General features: G+C 37.4%; 1 protein-coding gene and 1 non-coding gene across 2 annotated transcripts; one reads left to right on the forward strand and one right to left on the reverse strand.

The window, feature by feature from the left end:
- Positions 1-3,025: 3,025 nt before the first annotated feature.
- LOC148544865 (small nucleolar RNA R71) lies at positions 3,026-3,133 on the reverse strand. Its single transcript, XR_015900847.1, has one exon. It is a non-coding gene; the product is annotated as a small nucleolar RNA R71 (small nucleolar RNA).
- An 18,461-nt stretch (positions 3,134-21,594) lies between these two features.
- On the forward strand, positions 21,595-22,149 carry LOC148544866 (uncharacterized). Its single transcript, XM_088499003.1, has 2 exons — positions 21,595-22,028; positions 22,074-22,149. The coding sequence occupies exons 1-2, from the start codon at positions 21,595-21,597 to the stop codon at positions 22,147-22,149; spliced, it is 510 nt and encodes a 169-aa protein (XP_088355129.1).

The following is a 22,149-nucleotide window of genomic DNA, read 5'->3' on the forward strand; positions in this document are numbered from 1 at the left end:
CGTAGTGACAGGCGAAAAAGGATCAATGGATCCTATTCCAACATGATCGAGAACCGACAGATGATTAGCCGTGCGGTGACAGCGCATTTGGACCATTTTCACTGAGAGGACGGACAGTAGCCATTGACAATGGTGATCCCCCAACATAAAGCTTGCCATGGAAAGGAGTATGAATGATTGAATGAAGATAGTAGGAAAGCAGAGATTTAGAAGCAACAAGCATCTCCGTACGCTTATCTGAAATCCTCACCAATGAATTACATAAGTATTTCTATCTTATTTTATATTTTAATTATAGTTTAATGCTCAAAACCTCATAACCATTTGAATCTTCCTGACTGAGATTTACAAGATGACCATAGCTTGCTTCAAGCCGACGATCTCCGTGGGATCGACCCTTACTCACGAAAGGTTTATTACTTGGACGACCCAGTGCACTTGCTGGTTAGTTGTACGGAGTTGTGACAAAGAGTTGAGATTACATTCATGCATACCAAGTTGTTGGGCCGTTTTAGAGATCGCAATTTCGTGCACCAAGATTTTGGTGCCGTTTCCGGGATCACAATTTTGTGCACCAAGTTTTTGGTGCCGTTACCGGGGATTGTTCGAATTTGGACAACTGACGGTTTATTTTGTTGCTCAGATTAGGTAATTTTACTTTAATTTTAAGTTTTTGTTTTTATTCTTTTTATTTTCAAAAAATTAAAAAAAATAAATAAATAAATTATTCTATGGCTTCAGAATTTTTAAGAATGAATTCTAGAGTTTCATGATGATCTATTGAAGTCTGGCTGGCTGTGAAGCCATGTCTAATCTTTTGGACTGAGGTTTCAACTCATCATCACAAGAGCTTTTTTATTCTCATCAATTCAGCTGTTGTATGCCTGATTTGTATGCTAAAGCTTGGCTGGCCATTGGCCATGTCTAGTGTTTTGGACCGAAGTTTTCACTGAAAGCTTGGCTGGCTAGTAAGCCACGTCTAATTCCTGGACCGGAGCTTTAGATTAACATTGCATGATTCCTGAAATTCTCATTAAAAATTTTGAAATCCTTATTTTTCTTTTTCCAAACAATTTTCGAAAAATACAAAAAAATTTAATAAAATCATAAAACCAAAAAAATAATTTTGTGTTTCTTGTTTGAGTCTAGTGTCAATTTTTATGTTTGGTGTCAATTGCATCTTTTTAATTTCCAAAAAAAAATTTCGAAAATTCATGCATGTGTCCTTCATAATCTTCAAGTTGTTCTTGATGATTTTCTTTGTTTGATCTTTGCATTTTCATGTTTTGTGTCTTTTCTTGTTTTCATATGCATTTTCAATTTGTTAGTGTCTAAACATTGAAAATTTCTAAGTTTGATGTCTTGCATGTGTGTCTTTTCTTATAAATTTTCAAAAATATGTTCTTGATGTTCATCATGATCTTCAAAGTGTTCTTGGTGTTCATCTTGACATTCAAAGTGTTCTTGCATGCATTGTGTGTTTTGATTCATAATTTTCATATTTTGAGTCTTTTTGTTGTTTTTCTCTCTCTTCTTAAAAATTCAAAAATAAAAAAATATATTTCCTTTATTCTTCTCATAAATTTCGAAAATTTGAATTGATTTAGTTATAAAGTTTTAAAATTTAATTGTTTCTTATGAATCAAGTCAAATTTTCAATTTAAAAATTCTATCTTTTCAAATATATTTCAAAAATCAAATCTTTTTCATTTTTTCTTTCATATTTTCGAAAATTTCAAATTGATTTTCAAAAATCTTTTTCTTATTTTGTTTCATATTTTCGAATTCTTTGCTAGCATTTAATATTTTGATTTAAAAATTTCAAGTTGTTACTTGCTTATTAAGAAAGGATCAATCTTTAAATTTTAGAATAATATCTTTTAGTTTCTTGTTAGTCAAGTAATCAACTTTAATTTCAAAATAAAATATTTTTAATTTCCAATTCAAATCTTTTTCAAAATGATTTTCAATCATATCATTTTCAAAATCAATTTCAAAATCTTTTCTAACTTCTTATCTTTTCAAAATTCATTTTCAAATCTTTTTCAATTAACCACTTGACTTTTTGTTTGTTTTGCTATTTCTTATCTTTTTCAAAACTATCTAACTAATTTTCTCTCTCTAATTTTCGAAACTCCTCATTTTTCTTCAAAATTCTTTTTAATTAAACAATTGTTTCAAATTTTAATTTTAATTTTATTTCTCTTTATAATTTTCGAATTCTAAGTAATATTTGAAATAAAAAGAAAAATATTTTCCTTTTATTTTAAATTAAATTTGAATTCTCTCCCCCTCTCACATCTCCTTCTATTTATTTATCTACTAACACTTCTCTCCCTCCCAAATTCGAACCCCATCTTCTTCTCTGTGTTCGAATTTTTCTCTTCTTCTTCTTCTATTATTCTCTTCTTATACTCACATAAGGAATCTCTATACTGTGACATAGAGGATTCCATATTTTCTTATCTGTTCTCTTCTTTTTCATATGAGCAGGAACAAGGATAAGAATATTCTTGTTGAAGCAGATCCTGAACCTGAAAGGACTCTGAAGAGGAAGCTAAGGGAAGCTAAAGCACAACTCTCTGGAGAGAACCTGACAGAAATTTTCGAAAAAGAAGGAGACATGGCCGAGCCTAATAACAATGGTGGAGATACAAGGAAGATGCTTGGTGACTTTATTGCACCCTCTTCTAACTTCTATGGAAGAAGCATCTTACTTCCTGCAATTGGAGCAAACAACTTTGAGCTTAAGCCTCAATTAGTTTCTCTAATGCAGCAGAATTGCAAGTTTCATGGACTTCCAATGGAAGATCCTCATTAGTTTTTAGTTGAATTCCTGCAAATCTGTGACACTGTCAAGACCAATGGAGTTGATCCCGAGGTTTACAGGCTTATGCTTTTCCCTTTTGCTGTAAGAGACAAAGCTAGAACATGGTTGGATTCACAACCTAAGGATACCCTGAACTCTTGGAATAAGCTGGTCAGTGCTTTCCTGGCTAAATTCTTTCCACCTCAAAAGATGAGAAAGCTTAGAGTGAAAATCCAAACCTTCAGACAGAAGGAAGGAGAATCCCTCTATGAAGCTTGGGAAAGATACAAGCAATTGATCAAAAGGTGTCCTACTGACATGCTTCCAGAATGGAGCATCATAAGTATATTCTATGATGGTCTGTCTGAGTTGTCAAAAATATCATTGGACCATTCTGCAGGAGGATCTCTTCACGTGAAAACCCCTGCAGAAGCTCAGGAACTCATTGAAATGGTTGCAAATAACCAGTTCATGTACACCTCTGAGAGGAATCCTGTGAACAATGGGACGCCTCAGAAAAAGGGAGTTCTTGAAATTGATACTCTGAATGCCATACTGGCTTAGAACAAAATATTGACTCAGCAAGTCAAAATGATTTCTCAAAGTCTGAATGGATTACAAGCTGCATCCAACAGTACTAAAGAAGCATCTTCTGAAGAAGAAGCCTATGATCCTGAAAACCCTGCAATAGCAGAGGTGAATTACATGGGAGAACCCTATGGAAACAACTATAATCCTTCATGGAGAAATCATCCAAATTTCTCATGGAAGGATCAATAGAAGCCTAATCAAGGCTTCAATAATAATAATGGTGGAAGAAATAGGTTTAGCAATAGCAAGCCTTTTCCATCATCTTCTCAACAACAGACAGAGAATTCTGAACAGAGCCATTCTGGCCTGGCAACCATAGTCTCTGATCTATCCAAGACTACACTAAGTTTCATGAATAAAACAAGGTCCTCCATTAGAAATTTGGAGGCACATGTGGGTCAGATGAGTAAGAAGATTACTGAAACTCCTCCCAGTACTCTCCCAAGTAATAGAGAAAAAACCCCCAAGAGAGAGTGCAAGGCCATAACCATGACCAACATGGCCGAACTTGGAGAGAGTGAGGAGGACGTGAGTCTCAGTGAGGAAAGCCTCATGGGACGTCCTCTGGACAGAAAGGAGTTTCCCTTTGAGGAACCAAAGGAATCTGAGGCTCATATTGAGACCATAGAGATTCCACTAAACTTCCTTCTGCCATTTATGAGCTCTGATGAATATTTTTCCTTTAAAAAGGATGAAGACATCACTGAAGAGCAAGTTGCTAAATATCTAGGAGCAATCATGAAGCTGAATGTCAAGTTATTTGGTACTGAGACTTGGGAGGATGAACCCTCCTTGTTCACAAATGAACTGAGTGCATTACTGAGGTAGACATTACCTAAGAAGAAATCGGATCCCGGAAAATTCTTCATACCTTGTACCATAGGCACCATGACCTTTGAAAAGGCTCTGTGTAACCTGGGATCAGGGATAAACCTCATGCCACTCTCTGTAATGGAGAAATTGGGAATCTTTGAGGTACAAGCTACAAGAATCTCACTAGAGATGGCAGACAAATAAATGAAACAGGCTTATGGACTAGTAGAGGACGTGCTAGTAAAGGTTGATGGCCTTTACATCCCTGCTGATTTCATAATCCTAGACACTGGGAAGGATGAGGATGAATCCATCATCATTGGCAGACCCTTCCTAGCCACAGCAAAAGCAGTGATTGATGTTGACAGAGGAGAGTTGGTCCTTCAATTGAATGAGGACTACCTTGTATTCAAAACTCAAGGTTCTCCTTCTGTAACCATGGAGAGGAAGCATGAAAAGCTTCTCTCAGTACAGAGTCAAACAGAACCCCCACATTCAAACTCTAAGTTTGGTGTTGGGAGGCCACAACCAAACTCTAAGTTTGGTGTTGAGAGGCCCCAACATTGCTCTGATTATCTGTGAGGCTCCATGAGAGCTCACTGTCAAGCTATTGACATTAAAGAAGCGCTTATTGGGAGGCAACCCAATGTTATTTAATTATATCTATTTATTTTCCATTGCTATTTTATGTTTTCTTTAGGTTGATGATCATGTGAAGTCATAAAAACAACTGAAAAATAAAAAACAGAATGAAAAATAGCTCACCCTGGAGGAAGAGCTTACTGGCGTTTAAACGCCAGTAAGAAGCAGCAGACTGGCATTTAACGCCAGAAAGAAGCATCAAGCTGGCGTTAAACGCCAAAAACAAGCACCAAATTGGCATTTAACGCTAGAACAGAACATCTACTTGGCGTTTAACGCCAGAAATGGGAGAAAAGCTGCCGTTAAACACCAGAAACAAGCAGCAACCTGGCGTTTAACGCCAGAAGTGCATTCTAAGGGCATTTTGCACACCTAAATGGAGCAGGGATGTTAAGTCCTTGACCCCTCAGGATCTGTGGACTCCACAGGATCCCCACCTACCCCACCTCTTCTTCTCTCCTCTTCACACCCTTTCATAACACTCTTCCCCAAATACCCTTCACCAATCACCTCTATACTTCTTCCCCAAATACTCTTCACCACTCACATCCATCCACTCTTCCCCAAAAACCCCACCTACCTTCAAATTCAAAAATCATTTCCCTCCCAAATCCAACCCTAATACACGAAACCTAACCCTTCCCACACCCCTATATAAACCCCTCAACACTACCTCATTTTTACACATTACAAACACTTCTTCCCCCCTGGCCGAATACACTCTTCCCCTCTATCTCCTCCATTTTCTTCTTCTTTTACTATTTCCTTCTTCTTTTGCTCGAGGACGAGCAAACATTTTAAGTTTGGTGTGGTAAAAGCGTTGCTTTTTATTTTTCCATAACCATTTATAGCACCTAAGGCCAGGGAAACCTCAAGAAATAGGAAAGGGAAGGCAATTGCTTCCACCTCTAAGTCATGGAAGATGGAGAGATTCATCTCAAAGGTCCATCAAGACCACTTCTATGAAGTTGTGGCCAAGAAAAAGGTGATTCCTGAGGTCCCTTTTAAGCTAAAAAAGGGCGAGTATCCGGAGATCCGACAATAGATTAGAAGAAGAGGATGGGAAGTTCTCTCCAATCCTTTTCGACAAGTCAGAATCTTAATAAGTTCAAGAGTTCTATGCAAACGCATGGATCACTAGGAACCGTGATCAAAGTATGAACCTGAATCCAAAGAATTGGCTTACAATGGTTCCGGGAAAATACTTAGATTTCAGTCCGAAAAATGTAAGGTTGGTGTTCAACTTGCCAATGATGCAAGAAAATGCATGCCCCTACACTAGAAGGGTCAACTTTGATCAAAGGTTAGACCAAGTCCTCATGGACATATGTATGGAAGGAGCTCAATGGAAAGTTGACTCAAGAGGCATGCCGGTTCAATTGAGAAGACCAGACCTTAAGCCTGTAGCTAAAGGATGGTTGGAGTTCATCCAACGCTCTATCATTCCTACTAGCAACCGATCCGAAGTAACTGTGGATCGGGCCATCATGATCCAGAGTATCATGATTGGGGAGGAAGTGGAAGTTCATGAGATTATACCTCAAGAACTCTACAAGGTGGCTAACAAGTCCTCTATTTTGGCAAGGTTAGCCTTTCCTCACCTCATTTGTCACATCTGTAATTCAGCTGGAATTGACATGGATGAAGACATCCTCATTGATGAGGACAAGCCCATCACTAAGAAAAGGATGGAGCAAACAAGAGAGCCCACTCATGGACCTCAACAAGAGCATGAGGAAATTCCTCATCATGAAATCCCTGAGATGCCTCAAGGGATGCACTTTCCTCCACAAAACTATTGGGAGCAAATCAACACCTCCCTAGGAGAATTAAGTTCCAACATGGGACAACTAAGGATGGAGCACCAAGAGCACTCCATCATTCTCCATGAGATTAGAGAAGATCAAAGAGCTATGAAAGAGGAGCAACAAAGGCAAGGAAGAGACATAGAGGAGCTCAAGAACACCATTGGTTCTTCAAGAGGAAGAAGACGCCACCCTCACTAAGGTGGACCCATTCCTTAATCTCCTTGTCTAATTAATTTTTTTTTGTTTTCGTTCTCTATGCTCTATTTTTATTTATGTTTGTGTCTTATTACATGATCATTAGTGTCTAGTGTCTATGTCTTAAACTTATGAGTGTCCTATGAATCCATCACCTCTCTTAAATGAAAAATGTTTTAACCACAAAAGAACAAGAAGTACATGATTTCAAATTCATCCTTGAAATTAGTTTAATTATTTTGATGTGGTGACAATACTTTTTGTTTTCTGAATGAATGCTTGAACAGTGCATATTTTTGAATTTGTTGTTTATGAATGTTAAAATTGTTGGCTCTTGAAAGAATAATGAAAAAGGAGAAATGTTATTTGATAATCTGAAAAATCATAAAATTGATTCTTGAAGCAAGAAAAAGCAGTGAATGACAAAGCTTGCGAAAAAAAATGGCAAAAATAAAAGGAAAAAAAAAGAGAAAGAGAAAGAAAAAGCAAGCAGAAAAAGCCAATAGCTCTTTAAACCAAAAGGCAAGAGCAAAAAGCCAATAGCCCTTTAAACTAAAAGACAAGGGTAAAAAGGATCCAAGGCTTTGAGCATCAGTGGATAGGAGGGCCCAAAGGAATAAAATCCTGGCCTAAGCGGCTAACCCAAGCTGTCCCTAACCATGTGCTTGTGGCGTGAAGGTGTCAGGTGAAAAGCTTGAGATTGAGTGGTTAAAGCCGAGGTCCAAAGTAAAAAAAGAGTGTGCTTAAGAACCATGGACACCTCTAATTGGGGACTTTAGCAAAGCTGAGTCATAATCTGAAAAGGTTCACCCAGTTATGTGTCTGTGGCATTTATGTATCCGGTGGTAATACTGGAAAACAAAGTGCTTAGGGCCACGGCCAAGACTCATAAAGTAGCTGTGTTCAAGAATCAACATACTGAACTAGGAGAATCAATAACACTATCTAAATTCTGAGTTCCTATAGACGCCAATCATTCTGAACTTCAAAGGATAAAGTGAGATGCCAAAACTGTTCATAGGCAAAAAGCTACTAGTCCCGCTCATCTAATTTGATATTTTAGAATTTATAGTAGATTCTCTTCTTTTTATCCTATTTGATTTTCAGTTGCTTGGGACAAGAAACAATTTAAGTTTGGTGTTGTGATGAGCGGATAATTTATACGCTTTTTGGCATTGTTTTTAAGTAGTTTTTAGCATGATTTAGTTAGTTTTTAGTATATTTTTTTTAGTTTTTAAATAAAAATCACATTTCTGGACTTTACTATGAGTTTGTGTGTTTTTCTGTGATTTCGGGTAATTTCTGGCTGAAATTGAGGGACTTGAGCAAAAATCTGATTCAGAGGCTGAAGAAGGACTGCAGATGTTGTTGGATTCTGACCTCCCTGCACTCGAAATAGATTTTCTGGAGCTACCGAAACCCAATTGGCGCGCTCTCAATTGCGTTGGAAAGTAGACATCCAGGCTTTCCAGAAATATATAATAGTCCATACTTTGCCCAAGTTTTGATGATGCAAATTGGTGTTCAAACACCAATTTCCTGCCCTATTCTAGAGTTAAACGCCAAAAACAGGTTGGAAATCAGAGTTAAACGCCAGAAATAGGCTACAACTTGGCGTTTAACTCCAAAAAGAGTCTCTACACATGAAAGCTCAATGCTCAGCCCAAGCACACACCAATTAGGCCCGGAAGTGGATTTCTACATCATTTACTTATCATATGTAACCCTAGCTACTAGTTTAGTATAAAAACTACTTTTAGTGATTTATTTTATATCTCTGGTTAGTCTTTGAATAATTTTATGTTTAGAGATCACGTTTAGGGGGCTGGCCATTCGGCCATGCCTGGACGTTCATCACTTATATATTTTCAACGGTAGAGTTTCTACACACCATATATTAAGGTGTCGAGCTCTGCTGTTCCTCATGAATTAATGCAAAGTACTGTTGTTTTTCTATTCAATTCAAGCTTATTCTTATTCCAAGATATTTACTCGCACTTCATCTTGATGAATGTGATGATCCGTGACCCTCATCATCATTCTCACCTATGAACGCGTGCTTGACAACTACTTCCGTTCTATCTGCAATAGCCTGAGTGTGTATCTCTTAGCCTCTTGGTTCACGATCAGAGTCTTCGTGGTATAGGCTAAAATTATTGGCGGCCATTCCTAAGATTCGGAAAGTCTAAACCTTGTCTGTGGTATTCCGAGTAGGATCTGGGAAGGGATGACTGTGACGAGCTTCAAACTCGCGAGTGTTAGGCGTAGTGACAGACGCAAAAGGATCAATGGATCCTATTCCAACATGATCGAGAACCGACAGATGATTAGCCATGCGGTGACAGCACATTTCGACCATTTTCACTGAGAGGACGGACGGTAGCCATTGACAACGGTGATCCCCCAACATAAAGCTTGCCATGGAAAGGAGTATGAATGATTGAATGAAGACAGTAGGAAAGCAGAGATTCAGAAGCAACAAGCATCTCCATACGCTTATCTGAAATTCTCACCAATGAATTACATAAGTATTTTTATCTTATTTTATATTTTAATTATAGTTTAATTCTCAAAACCTCATAACCATTTCAATCTGTATGACTGAGATTTACAAGATGACCATAGCTTGCTTCAAGCCGACAATCTCCATGGGATCGACCCTTACTCAAGTAAGGTTTATTACTTGGATGACCCAGTGCACTTGCTGGTTAGTTGTGCGGAGTTGTGACAAAGAGTTGAGATTACATTCGTGCGTACCAAGTTGTTGGAGCCGTTTTAGAGATCGCAATTTCGTGCACCAAGTTTTTGGCGTCGTTGCCGGGGATCACAATTTCGTGCACCAGGACACTGATGAGAGAACTTTTGCGTAGTCTAGAAAATTACGGATAAATCCTCGTTGCAAGTATAGTTTCTAAACCTTCAAAAGCCCTTTCATACAAACGTTTTTGGTTGTCACAAGTAACAAACCCCTTTGAAATTGATAACCGAGTATTCAAACCTCGGGTCGTCTTCTCAAGGAATTGCATGGAAGTATGTTCTTATTATTGGTTATGAGTTTTGTAAACTGGGGTATGTTGAATGATAATAAAAATAAATAAATAACTATAAAATAAACTCTTGGTAAGGTATGAGAACTGGAATTCCTATCCTAGTTATCCTTATCAAGTGTGAAGAGAATTGGGTTTTAATCCCACTTGGTCAGCCTTTATTAAACAAAGGAAGGTTAAGTGGACTGATTAACTTGATTCTCAAGTCCTAGTCAACTCCTGTGGGGAAACTAGTGTTAGAGCAATCCTAGCTAAAGCAAAATCTGCCCATTTCAATCACTTGCTGAGTTTGATAACTCAAGTACTACCAATCACTTGACCAAAGCCAAAAGGGAGAAAAATATCTAAATTAAATTGAAAGCAATCTTAAACAGAGCAAATCAATCTTAAATCTGAAATACCTCAAATAACATTAATTAAGAAAATTATATGTAACATGGAAGAGTTCATAAATTAAATTGAGAAAATAAATAAAAATAAAGAACCTGGGATTGAGAGTCACTCCTAAAACTAAGAGAAATCATAAATCCTAATCCTAAGAGAGAAGAGAGAACCTCTCTCTCTAAAAACTACATCTACTCCTAAAATTGTGAATGTGAGAGCCTCTTTATGAATGGATGTATTCTCCCACTTTATAGCCTCTAATCTGTATTTTCTGGGCCGTAAACTGGGTCAGAAATAGCCCAGAACTCGCTGGTTGCGAATTCAAATGCGCTGGTTTCTGTCACTGCGATGCGGCCGCATGGATCACGCGATCGCGTCACCTAGCGTCAGGGGAACTATATCATATTATATATCAAATCGAAACCCCGGACGTTAGCTTTCCAACGCAACTAGAACCGCGTCGTTTGGACCTCTGTAGCTAAAGTTATAGCCGTTTGAGTGCAGAGAGGTCAGGTTGGACAGCTTAGCAATTTCTCCAACTTCTTGCATTCCTTCCACTTTTGCATGCTTTCTTTCCATCCTCCAAGCCATTCCTGCCTTATAATATCTGAAAACACTTAACACACATATCAAGGCATCTAATGGTAATAAGAGAGGATTAATAATAAGCAAATATAAGATCAAAGAAGCATATTTTCAATCAAAACACATAATTAGGAAGGAAATATAAAACCATGCAAATAGTTTGAATAAGTGGGTAAAGAGTTAATAAAAACCACTCAATTGAGTACAAGATAAATCATAAAATAGTGGTTTATCAGACACCCTCTTGAAATTCTCAAGATATATGGACCATGCTTGCTATGTGATTGACTTTTCACCTCTAGTTCTTTTTTCCTACATTGCATAGCAATCATGTTTCCCTCTTATGTCCACTAGGTGATGTGAGCCTAAATTCAAAGTGTGTCATTGTTTGTTGTGTAAGTTTCACACACCATTTGTTCATTAAAGTCTACTTACACAGTGCTTGCTTCTTTTGTGACATAACTTTTTATGCTAGTGTGTATTCTAAACCGCGCGTAATTTAGAACCCACACACCTATTTTGATAAATGTCACACTAATTCACTCACTCAATTCTAGTGGTTTTTACCTTATTCCAACAATTTATGCTTCCTTACTTTTGCATTTACTTTTCTTACTATCCTGTCTTCTATTTTCAGGATAAGTCACCGTAAGCAAAAAATGGAAGCGGGAGAAAGAACACACAGCACTAGTTGATCCACCAGCTGAAGGTGGCAATTCGGAGAGTCGTCGTACCCCCTTGCTCATCTTTGAATGCATCGAGGACGGTGTAAACTTTTAAGTGTGGGGAGGTCGTCCGACCCAATCGGCGATTTTGGGTGACACATTTCTAATCCCAACACTTTTGCATTTCATTCTTAGGTCTTTTAGGATTTTTAGTTGCATTTTCTTATTTTTGCATATATACATAATAAGCTTAGTCAAAATAATGAAATTTTTCAAGGAATTTATTTGTAGGGTACCCCAATTTAATTGAGTAAAAAAAATTTCATTGAACTTGCTTGAATTATATATTGTGGAACATGATTTTTGAGCTAAGAATACAAGCATGTGAGATTTGAGCCTAAATGTGTGGTTACATCATATACCACTTATTTTCCTTCTTGTGTGTATTATTCTCTTTCTATGATAGTAATCTTTGATTTGTTTAATTCTTTATGTCCATTATTTTGTGTATACATGCACTTATATGATTGAGGCCATTGTTTCATTTAGCTCACTTACCCAAATAGCCTTACCTTTTATCTTCCATTGTTAGCCAATTTTGAGCCTACAATTAACCCACTTTGTTCTTTAATTTAGCACATTACAAGCCTTAAAAGCGAAAAACAAAAAATGTTCTTAATTTTGGATCTTTGATTAACTTAGGCTAGTGAGTGTATGTATCATTCAAGTTTGGGAAAACTTGGGACATTGGTTGAGGTAAAAGTGTATTTTGAGTTTTTTATTGAAAACATTGGGAATTGGGTACATACTCATGTGTTAATTAAATGTAAAACCATATGCATTGATGCTCTTGTATATATATTTTAGTTTGAAAAGAAAAAAATGAGAAAAATAAAAGAAAAAAAAAGAAAAGAAAAAGAAAGAAAGAAAAAGAAAAGCAATAAAAAGGGGACAAAATGCCCCAAGGAGAAGTTCAGTAATAATCAATGCATATGAGTTGTGATCAAAAAGAGAATGCATGAGTGTGTCAAAAGTGAAGAATGGGTAGTTAAGTTAGATTTGAAATTGTATAGGTTGTCATAGGTTAGGTGGGAAGTTTAAGTTAATCAAAGATTCAAACTTCTAGTTCACTTGACCATATGCATCCTACCTTGACCCTAGCCCTATTAAAACCTTATGAAAAGTCCTCATGATATTTGTATGCATGCATGAAATAATTTTTTATTGTTAGATGAAAAACAAATCTTGGAAAGCATGATTAGAGGATAATTGAGTGAATCAACCCCACACACTTGAGTCACTAGAGCGGATACACATCCGGTGAGGGTTCGATTACTCAATTACTTGTTTTCACCTAGGATCATCACTTTTCTTGTAAGTTTTTAAAACCTTTAATAACTCAATTCAATTGTGGGTTTGATTTGATTGCTATTGCTTCAGCCCTCATGTGCATATATGCTTTTTTGGAAGTTGATTTATTTTGACCAAGTAGTTGCATTCATTTAGATAGTTGCATATAGTTTCTTTGCATTGAATAAATGATAAAACCCCTTACCTCTTTCTTGATTTAGCATGAGGATATGCTTGGTTTAAGTGTGGGGAGATTTGATGCACCACTATTTCATGGTACATTTTGTGCTTAATTTAGGGGATTTTATCAACTTTTCTCACATTTATTCAATGAAATGGCATGGTTTCATGACTTTCTCCTAATTTGTTCTTAAGAGTGAAAACATGCTTTTTAGGCCCTTAATTTGCTAGTTTTAATTCACCTTTGATTCCACTAGATGCCTTGATATGTTTGTTAGTGAATTTAGTTTGAAAAGGCTAGGAATGGATCAAAGGAGTGAAGAGAAAAGCATGCAAAGTGGAGAACTCATAAAAAATCAAGGATTGGGAGTGCATACATCGACGCGTACATGTGGATATGAAGTCGCTTGGTGATGCGTATGCATGACATGACGCGTACTCGTGGAAAGTAAAAATGCCAAGTGACGCGTACGCGTGACGCATGCGTACACGTCGTAGCTCGCACGTGACCTTATTAAAGTGAAAACGCTGGGGGCAATTTCTGAGCTTCCCAGGCCCAAATCCAACTGATTCCAAAGACTGTTTCATGCAGAAATCAAGAGGGGTCAAGGGGGGAAGCACATAGTTGAGTTTTTGCCATGGTTTAGCTAGTTTCTAGAGGGAGAAGCTCTCTCTTCTCTCTAGAATTAGGTTAGATGTAGATTAGGATTTCTTTAGATCTAGGTTTAACTTATGCTTTGATTTACTTTTCCTTTTTAATTTCTTGTTACTTTACCTTTGCTTTCCTAGTTAGTATTTTACTCTTTGTATTTGTTTACTTTGTTGTTGATGCACTATTGTTTCTTCTATTTTCCTTTAATGCAATTTATGTTTGATTTCCTTTATTGTCTAATTGCTTTGTTGTTGTTAATTTCTTGCAATTGGTAGTTGTAGATTTACATTTCTTGTAATTTTATCTTGCTTTCTTTTATGCCTTCCAAGTGTTTGTCAAAATGCTTGGAAGGATTTAGAGTAGATTTTTGTGTTCTTGGCTTGGGATGGTAACTTAGGTGAACTTGAGTAAATAATGTCCAAGTGATTGATAATTGATGTCCATTGACTCTAGCTTCCACTAAGTTCATTAGTGAGGTGGCTAGGACTTATGGATCAGGATTAATGTAGCTCATTTTACTTTCCTTTACTTGTTAAAGGATGACTTAATGGGATTAGTCCTTGCAATTATCATGTTGTGGTTAGTAACAAGGATAAAGATCCTTAACCATCAACCCTTGCTAAGACCTTTTTACCATTTGAGTTTCATTTAATTCCTTGCCATTTATTTTTCTTGTCTTTTATTCAAAATTCCAAAATATACTTGTCCCATAACCAATAACAAGAACACTTCCCTGCAATTCCTTGAGAGGTGACCCAAGGTTTAAATACTTCGGTTATTTTTTTGGGGTTGTACTTGTGACAACCAAATTTTTGATTGAGGATTGTTTGCTAGTTTAGAAACTATACTTACAACGAGAATTTATTTATGAAATTCTATACCATCAAAATTTCCCTTCATCAAGGCACCTTGGTTGGGGTCTGGAACTTCTACAGCGAAGTGGATTCATTTTGGGGTTTTATTTTTGGTCTTTTGCTATATGTGTATAGATTCTCCTCATATATATACTTGTATTATTTTTCACCTCTTAGAGATTTATGGAGAATCAGGATTGATTATATATGTATTTTGAGTTCTGGGTTAAGTATATAAATGTATGTAAATATTCTCCGGCTAGCTTTAGCTTCGCAAGCTGAGACAGGAGCTTGTTATTTTATATTCTTGGCCCTCTGCTCTTACTTCTTATATATATGTTTGTGTACTCCAGTTTTCTTCGTACACAAGTAATCTCTTTCCTAAGCGTTGCGCTTTTATTTTTGCGATTTTGTTCTTACCTATTCTTCAAGGCTCCTAGTATAGTATATTCTTTGAACTATTATATATATTTATATTTTATTTTGGAGGTCGTAGCACCTCGCCACCTCAGTTTTACATCCTAGGTGTAAAGCTCTATATGGTAGGGTGTTACATTATGGTATCAGAGCAGTTCTTTCCTATAAAGCCTGAAAGATGGACTGACTATGCTTCCGGGCATACTCTGAGTGTCTATACATGCTGATTAGGATATCTAACTGATATATGAGCATGCATTTGGAACTTTCAAGCACTATACTTGCGATATTGAGACTGATCACCTTGATATCACTTGTTTGGTGTGAACAGGGACCAAATGGCGACTCGTGAACACGGTCGCGGTCGAGGGAGAGATAGGGCTAGTAACTTATAACCTGAGACAGCTGAGAATAATCCTGCAAACTTTATGACTACCCTGGAGAACATGGTTGCTCCTATGCAGGCTACGGCTGCGGCATTGGGGAATCAAGCCGGTAATGGGAATGGTGATGATAGAGGAAATGGGCCAATGACCTTAGCAACCTTCCTGAAGATAAACCCGCCCATTTTTAGAGGGACAACAAACCTTACAGAGGCAGATAACTGGTTTCAGGCAATAGAATGGGCATTACAAGCACAACAAGTTCCTAAAAGTCAACGTGTTGAGTTTGCAACTTATCAGTTAATGGGTGAAGCTCAGTATTGGTGGCAGGGTACACGACGCCTGCTGCAGCAAGACAATGTTGTAATACCTTGGAATGCCTTTCAGTTGAAATTCTACAAAAAGTACTTTCCCAATTCAGTCAAGATGGCTAAGAAACTTGAATTGTTGTAACTGAAGCAGGGTCAAATGTCTGTAGCCGAATACATAAACAAGTTTGAGGAATGAAAATACATCAAATACGAAGGGGGACTTCGGAGTGATATACTGAGTTTAGTAGGTTTGATGGAGATCAGAGTTTTCTCAGACTTGGTAAACAAGAGTAGAGTCACAGAAAATTGTTTGAAGAAGGCTGCTATAGAAAGGAATGATAGCCAGGAATTCCACTGAAGAGACCACAATCAGAATTTGGCACCAATGGGCCAAGAATTCAAGCGAAGAGGGAAACAAACAAGGGATACTTCGGAGGAGCTGACATGTCAGAAGTGTGGTCGCTATCATATGGACAGGCCGTGCCACTTTGGCTTTGGCGTATGTTACATGTGTAGTCTACCAGGGCGCATATCCAGGAATTGTCCGCAAGAAAGACTCAAGATGGGGGATGATCGAATCAGCAGGATTGAGGTAATTGCGAAATTGATAGCCAAAACCTAAATTGTAATTTGTGATTTTGAAACACCGTATTTATTTATAGCCTGCGTCAGGGATGAGGATGCAAGATTGAAAGTGTCAAGCTTAGTGTTAATCTGAGGACTTGGTTGAAGGGAGTAATGAAAGAAAAATCTATTCGACCAAGGGCTACCCTGTGGAGAACACCCATTTTGTTAGTAGAATGGGAAGACCATAGTAGTAGACTGTATAGGAGAGGGATAGTACCGGTGAATCTTCACGTCGCGATCTTGCTTTCCTTGTGTAACCTGCAATGGAATTTGGTTTTGGATTCCTTTTTCCCTCGAACAACGAATGGTTTATCCTCTAAATTCTAACCCCTTTACATGCACATATTTATATTTGAATCTGGCCATCCAGGGGTGAGCCTGAGCTTGTTTTGGTATAAACAAATGATTCTTGAGTCTTGGAAGTTTGCTGAAGGTTGGGGGCCTTAATTCTCGCCGATCGTATTGTTTGAAATTACATTGGCACGCTAGGATGCACCGTGTGTGTGGATGCCTGAATGCAAAGAAAACTTTCGAATCTTGAGAGGAAGATTAATCTCTGTACCAGTACTCGTGATACTTGAACCTAATAAGCCATTTGAAATTACTACGAAGTATTATCAAAGGGTTTAAGATGCATGTGGAGGCAACATTGTAAAGTAGTGACAAGCGCCCTCACTAAGAAGACCCTGAGTGTTGTTGGAGGATGATTAAGGAGAAGGAACCGTTAAGTAAGATTATAATCTAAAGTTGGGTTTTGAGGTAGCAGCTAGAGCTATCAGACTGAATCGATTACAAATTCCAAGGAATTGTAAGGCTGAGAGTTTGGGAAGCGCAATAAGGGGATAAAGAGTTAATAAGAATGTTGAAGTATGTTGAACAAGGGAATCAAGCGTCTTAGGTTCTGAACTGATAGCCGAAAATAATGAGGAAAGATTAAGCAAATTTGAGTTGAGATTATAACTGTGTAAAGCCAACAGATAAGTTATACGAATAAGAAAGGAGAAGGCTTAGCTAGTTTGAAGAAGGAAGATACGCGTTCTTAAAAGCTACTTCAACGAACTAGAATCGGTGAGCCATCAAAACTAGGGAATTAAAACCGAGGTGTATTAAACCGTTTAATGTATTAAGACAGATTATGGGCCGGTGAGGTAGCCAGCAGCTTTTTCCGTTGTATCTTTTGAACCTGCACGACATATCCACACTCCACCACGCCGGCAGTATGCCTCTGTAGTAAACCACAGTTTATGGTCTGAGTTAATCTAAATGAAAAGGAGAGTTGACGTATTGAGTAACTTTGGTTGAGGTTGACAATACCAGTGTAAGCAACTAGGCAGAAGAGTAGTATCAATAATAAAGTTTGCTTGGAATCAGGTTGAAATCGAAGGATACACTTGGAAACTCGAATCGGATATGCAGAAAGACTACCCACACCTCTTTTCAAGTAACTAAATTTGAATTTTGAGGACAAAATTCTTAATTAGGTGGGTAGGATGTAAACCCCACAAAATTAGTGAATAATTACTCAATAAACTAGTTTTTAATAAAAGAAATTGAAAATTTAAATTTTATAGTTTAATTGAATAGAGCTAATTAAAATAAGAATTTTGACACTAATTTTAAATAATTTGACCCAAAATTAGGCCAAACGGGCTAAACCGGGTGGACCGGGCCCAAATGGGCCCAAACCCACATACATTACCCATACTTAAAAGCCAAAATTCAGCCTCCCTCCCTTTCATTTTGGCATCAACGTTGAATTGAAGAGAGTTGTGAGGTGAGGATTTCATATTCCAGTTCCAACTTCAATCCTCTGTAACTTTCAATTCGGAGCTCCGATTGACGAGCCGTTTGTGGCCACACATTTGTCTCGGAGTTCTCTTCATTTCTATTCAAACAAATTGGTAATAATATTTGTGATTTGCACCCAGTTTCCTTTCCCCTTTCTGTTCGCATTTTTGTGTGTATATAGAGTGATTTTGATGATTTTGGTGGTTTAGGTATAATCTAACATTGGATAATTGTTGGATTATACTCCAATCATCAATGGGTGAGGTATGAAAACTTTAAACCCTTGTGGTTTTTCTAGTTTTGTGTACCTTAGTGCTAATTTAGTGAATTGTGTGAATTAGATTGAATTTATGTTAATTTGGAGTTTGAGTTGGTAAATTGGAGCTCTTGGAACAACCCTTGGTGGCTGGAATCATTGAGTTTATTAGGAATCTTGAAGATTGAATTTTGGTGGTTTTGAGCTTTGGGGAGAAATTGGCCAAGGTATGGTTTATGTTTCTCGTATTTAATATGTAATGTCTTGTGAAAATTTAGGCTAGACGACCTACGATAAGTTGGATTGAGAATGTTGGATTGGATTGATAGTTTAGTTGACAATGTATGTTTAATTTGTTAAGGCATGATAAATTCATTGGTTTTATGACATGAATATAGTTGATGATGGTGGAAAGATGATATTTGAAGTGTATGATGTTGTAGGTATTGATGAATATGTATATTGTTATATTGAACTTGTGTTGTTGGATATGATCATGATGATGTATATCAAAGATGTTGTGTTAAGCATGGGTTGTTGGATTGAAAACTTGACGGGGATGGTAAATTAGTGTATTGAGGAATGATGTGTGTAGTTGAGTTTGGTTTTGAGCCACTATAGTAAGATTTGGTAAGTTTGAATGGGGGTTGGAGATGAAATATTTTGGAAGGTGAGGTTTGGCAAAATTCTGCATAATCTATTTTCTGGCAGCAACTTCGGACGCTTTTTGGGAACGATCTAACCATCACAACTGATTGAAATTAATTTTTCTTTAATCCTTGGGATGTTTAGATCAATCCTACAAAATTTGGTTAATGTTTAACGGTTGGATTAGGAGATATAAAGTTTTGAAGTTTGTTACTTTAAAGCTGATTTTCTGCTGTTGCATAATCAAACTAGCAACTTTCCAAGCTTATATCTCCGAATCCTGACCATAATTTTGAGTGGGACCAAAAATACATTGATTCTGGGAATATTTTCTTGTTTGTGTAGAAATTTCGTACTTTCATAAATTGTTTTGAAGAAGTTGTGCTAGTTTTAAAAATAGAGTTCTTAGCTGTTTTGATAGCGAAACTAGTTTTTAAAAGCAAACTTGTAATCAGTATAACTCTTTCCAGAAAAATGATTTTTCTATGGAAATTTGACTGACTTAAAGCTCTCTAAGTCTATTTCATTTTTGGAAAATTTCAGATATATCAAGTGAAAATATGATGTTTGGTGAATTTTCTAAGAACAGGGTAGCTTGCTGTCTTATTGCAGAATTTTCAAACTTGAAACCAATTTTTGAAAGAGAAAATGGATTTCTTTTTTATTTTATTCAATTTAACTATTTCAAATGGGTTTGGATTTCTAGGATACTTCCGTTTTGAGTCTAGAGAGAAAGAATTAGGCTTGTAATCTTTCGTAGATGGATTTTTGGATAAAATGAAGTGTGCGAAAAGGATGATGATGTTATGAATAATGATAAAATTGATAATTAATGACTGATAATGAATGAATGAATGAATGAATGAATGAATATGATAAATGAAGTCGAAATGAGATTGTTATTGATGAGTTATAATTGATAATATGAATTGAGATTGAATGGATATATGTTTGAGATACCTAGGCAGTAGCAAGCATTGTGGTTCGTCCCGCTTGCTCTAGGTCAATGCTTGAGATACTTGGGTAGTAGCAAGGATGGTGGTTCATCCCGCTTGCTCCAGGTCTGAGATTGTGATGCCAGAGTAGTAGCAACAATAATGGTTATTCCACTCGCTCCAGGTTGATCTTTCAAATACCCACCTGAGTAGTAGCCGCAGTAGTAGTTATTCCACTGACTCTGGGTTAAGCGGGTAGTAGTCAGCGGGTTGTATCTCAAACCCACTTGCTCTGCATGGGTGTTTCAGTCCATGGTTAGCTACTAGGACGTATCGGGTTGGCTATATAACCGACAGATGATATCATCAGCCATACGACAGGCATGCATCATATGCATATTGTTTGAATTTTTTGTTTGTGCTTTAATTGGGATTGCCTAAGTGATTATAATATGCTATTTGTTATATTTCCTATCTGTATTACTTGTATTCTACCTGTGTTTGCCTTTGTCTACTTGTTTGCCTTTGTAATTTCATCGGAGATGGAGGAACGGAGGAAAGGCAGAGAAGTTAGGGATTTTGTTAGGCTTAAGACTTGGTTAAGTTAGGAATCCTTAGAAAACCACTTTGAGTTATGGCTTCTTCTTTAGTTTTTAAGTTTTATAATAAGAGTGTTGGTGTTATAGGATTGCCTCTGGCATTATAGGATTGCCTTTGGCATTCCCAAGACCTTATATCTTATATATGCAGGTACCTTTACCACACTAAGAACCCCCGCTTCTCATCCCATACGATATTTGTGTTTTTCATATGCAGGTCGAGAGTCACCTCGGTTGGCATCTGGAACTTCTACAGCGAAGTGGATTCATTTTGGGGTTTTACTTTTGGTCTTTTGCTATATGTGTATAGATTCTTCTCATATATATACCTGTATTATTTTGCACCTCTTAGAGATTTATGGAGAATCAGGATTGATTATATATGGATTTTGGGTTCTGGGTTAAGTATATATATGTATGTAAATATTCTCCGGCCAGCTTTAGCTTCGCAGGCTGAGTCAGGAGCTTGTTATTTTATATTCTCGGCCCTCTGCTCTTACTTCTTATATATATGTTTGTGAACTCTAGTTTTCTTCGTATGCAAGTAATCTCTTTCCTAAGCGTTGCACTTTTATTTTTGTGATTTTGTTCTTACCCATTCTTCAAGGCTCCTAGTATAATACATTCTTTCAACTATTATATATATATATATTTATATTTTATTTTAGAGGTCGTAGCACCTCGCCACCTCAGTTTTACATCCTAGATGTAAAGCTCTGTGTGGTAGGGTGTTACAACAATCCTCATGGGATCGACCCTGACTCGCTCAAGTATTACTTGGACGACCTAGTTCACTTGCTGGTACTGCTGCTATACGAAAAGTGTGGGGTTTGCATACATGCGCACCAGGAGCTCAAGGAAATCAGAGCTCGTGAGGAGACTGACAGAATCCCCTTGCACGCCCCTTTGATGAGAGAGGAACCTGAAGACTACTCTTCTTCAAACGAGCAAGAGGAGTCTAAGAAAGAGCAAATTGCTCGGTTCCTGGCAATCCTTAGTAAGCTGAACGCCAACTCCTCTCATGCAGTAGCATTGGAGAAGGATACCCTTCCGTGATGTGTTTGGAAGCTTCAAAGGGAGATGAGACTGTGGTGCTGACAAAGGAATGCAGTACCTTGGTCCAGAAGAAGCTCCCTCAGAAGCTCCCGGATCCTGGAAGCTTCCTGATTTCCTATACTATAGGGACTATCACCTTTGAGAAGGCATTATGCGACCTTGGCTCAAGCATTAACCTCATGCCTCTATCTGTAATGAAGAGGCTAGGAATTCTAGTGGTGCAGCGTGCCGAAAAATCATTGGAGATGGCAGATAAGTCCCTAAAAAAGGCGTATGGCATGGTGGAGGATGTCCTAGTGAAGGTTCAAGACCTTTACATCCGTGCAAATTTGGTGATCCTAAACACTAGGGAGAACAGAGATGAATCTATCATCCTTGGAAGGCCTTTCCTAGCCACTGCTAAGGTCATAATTGATGTGGAAAGAGGAGAGCTGTATGTTTTTCAAGATCCCTAACCCTCAGTCTCCCTCTGACACAGGAGGTACCATTGTACAACACAGAGTAATTCAGCCTTCCCTCTCAGTGTAGAGCTTTACAGAGCCCCTGATGTGTGA

Source organism: Arachis ipaensis, chromosome B9, assembly GCF_059453495.1.
Source record: "Arachis ipaensis isolate K30076 ecotype BB chromosome B9, ASM5945349v1, whole genome shotgun sequence".
Lineage (NCBI taxonomy): Eukaryota > Viridiplantae > Streptophyta > Magnoliopsida > Fabales > Fabaceae > Arachis > Arachis ipaensis.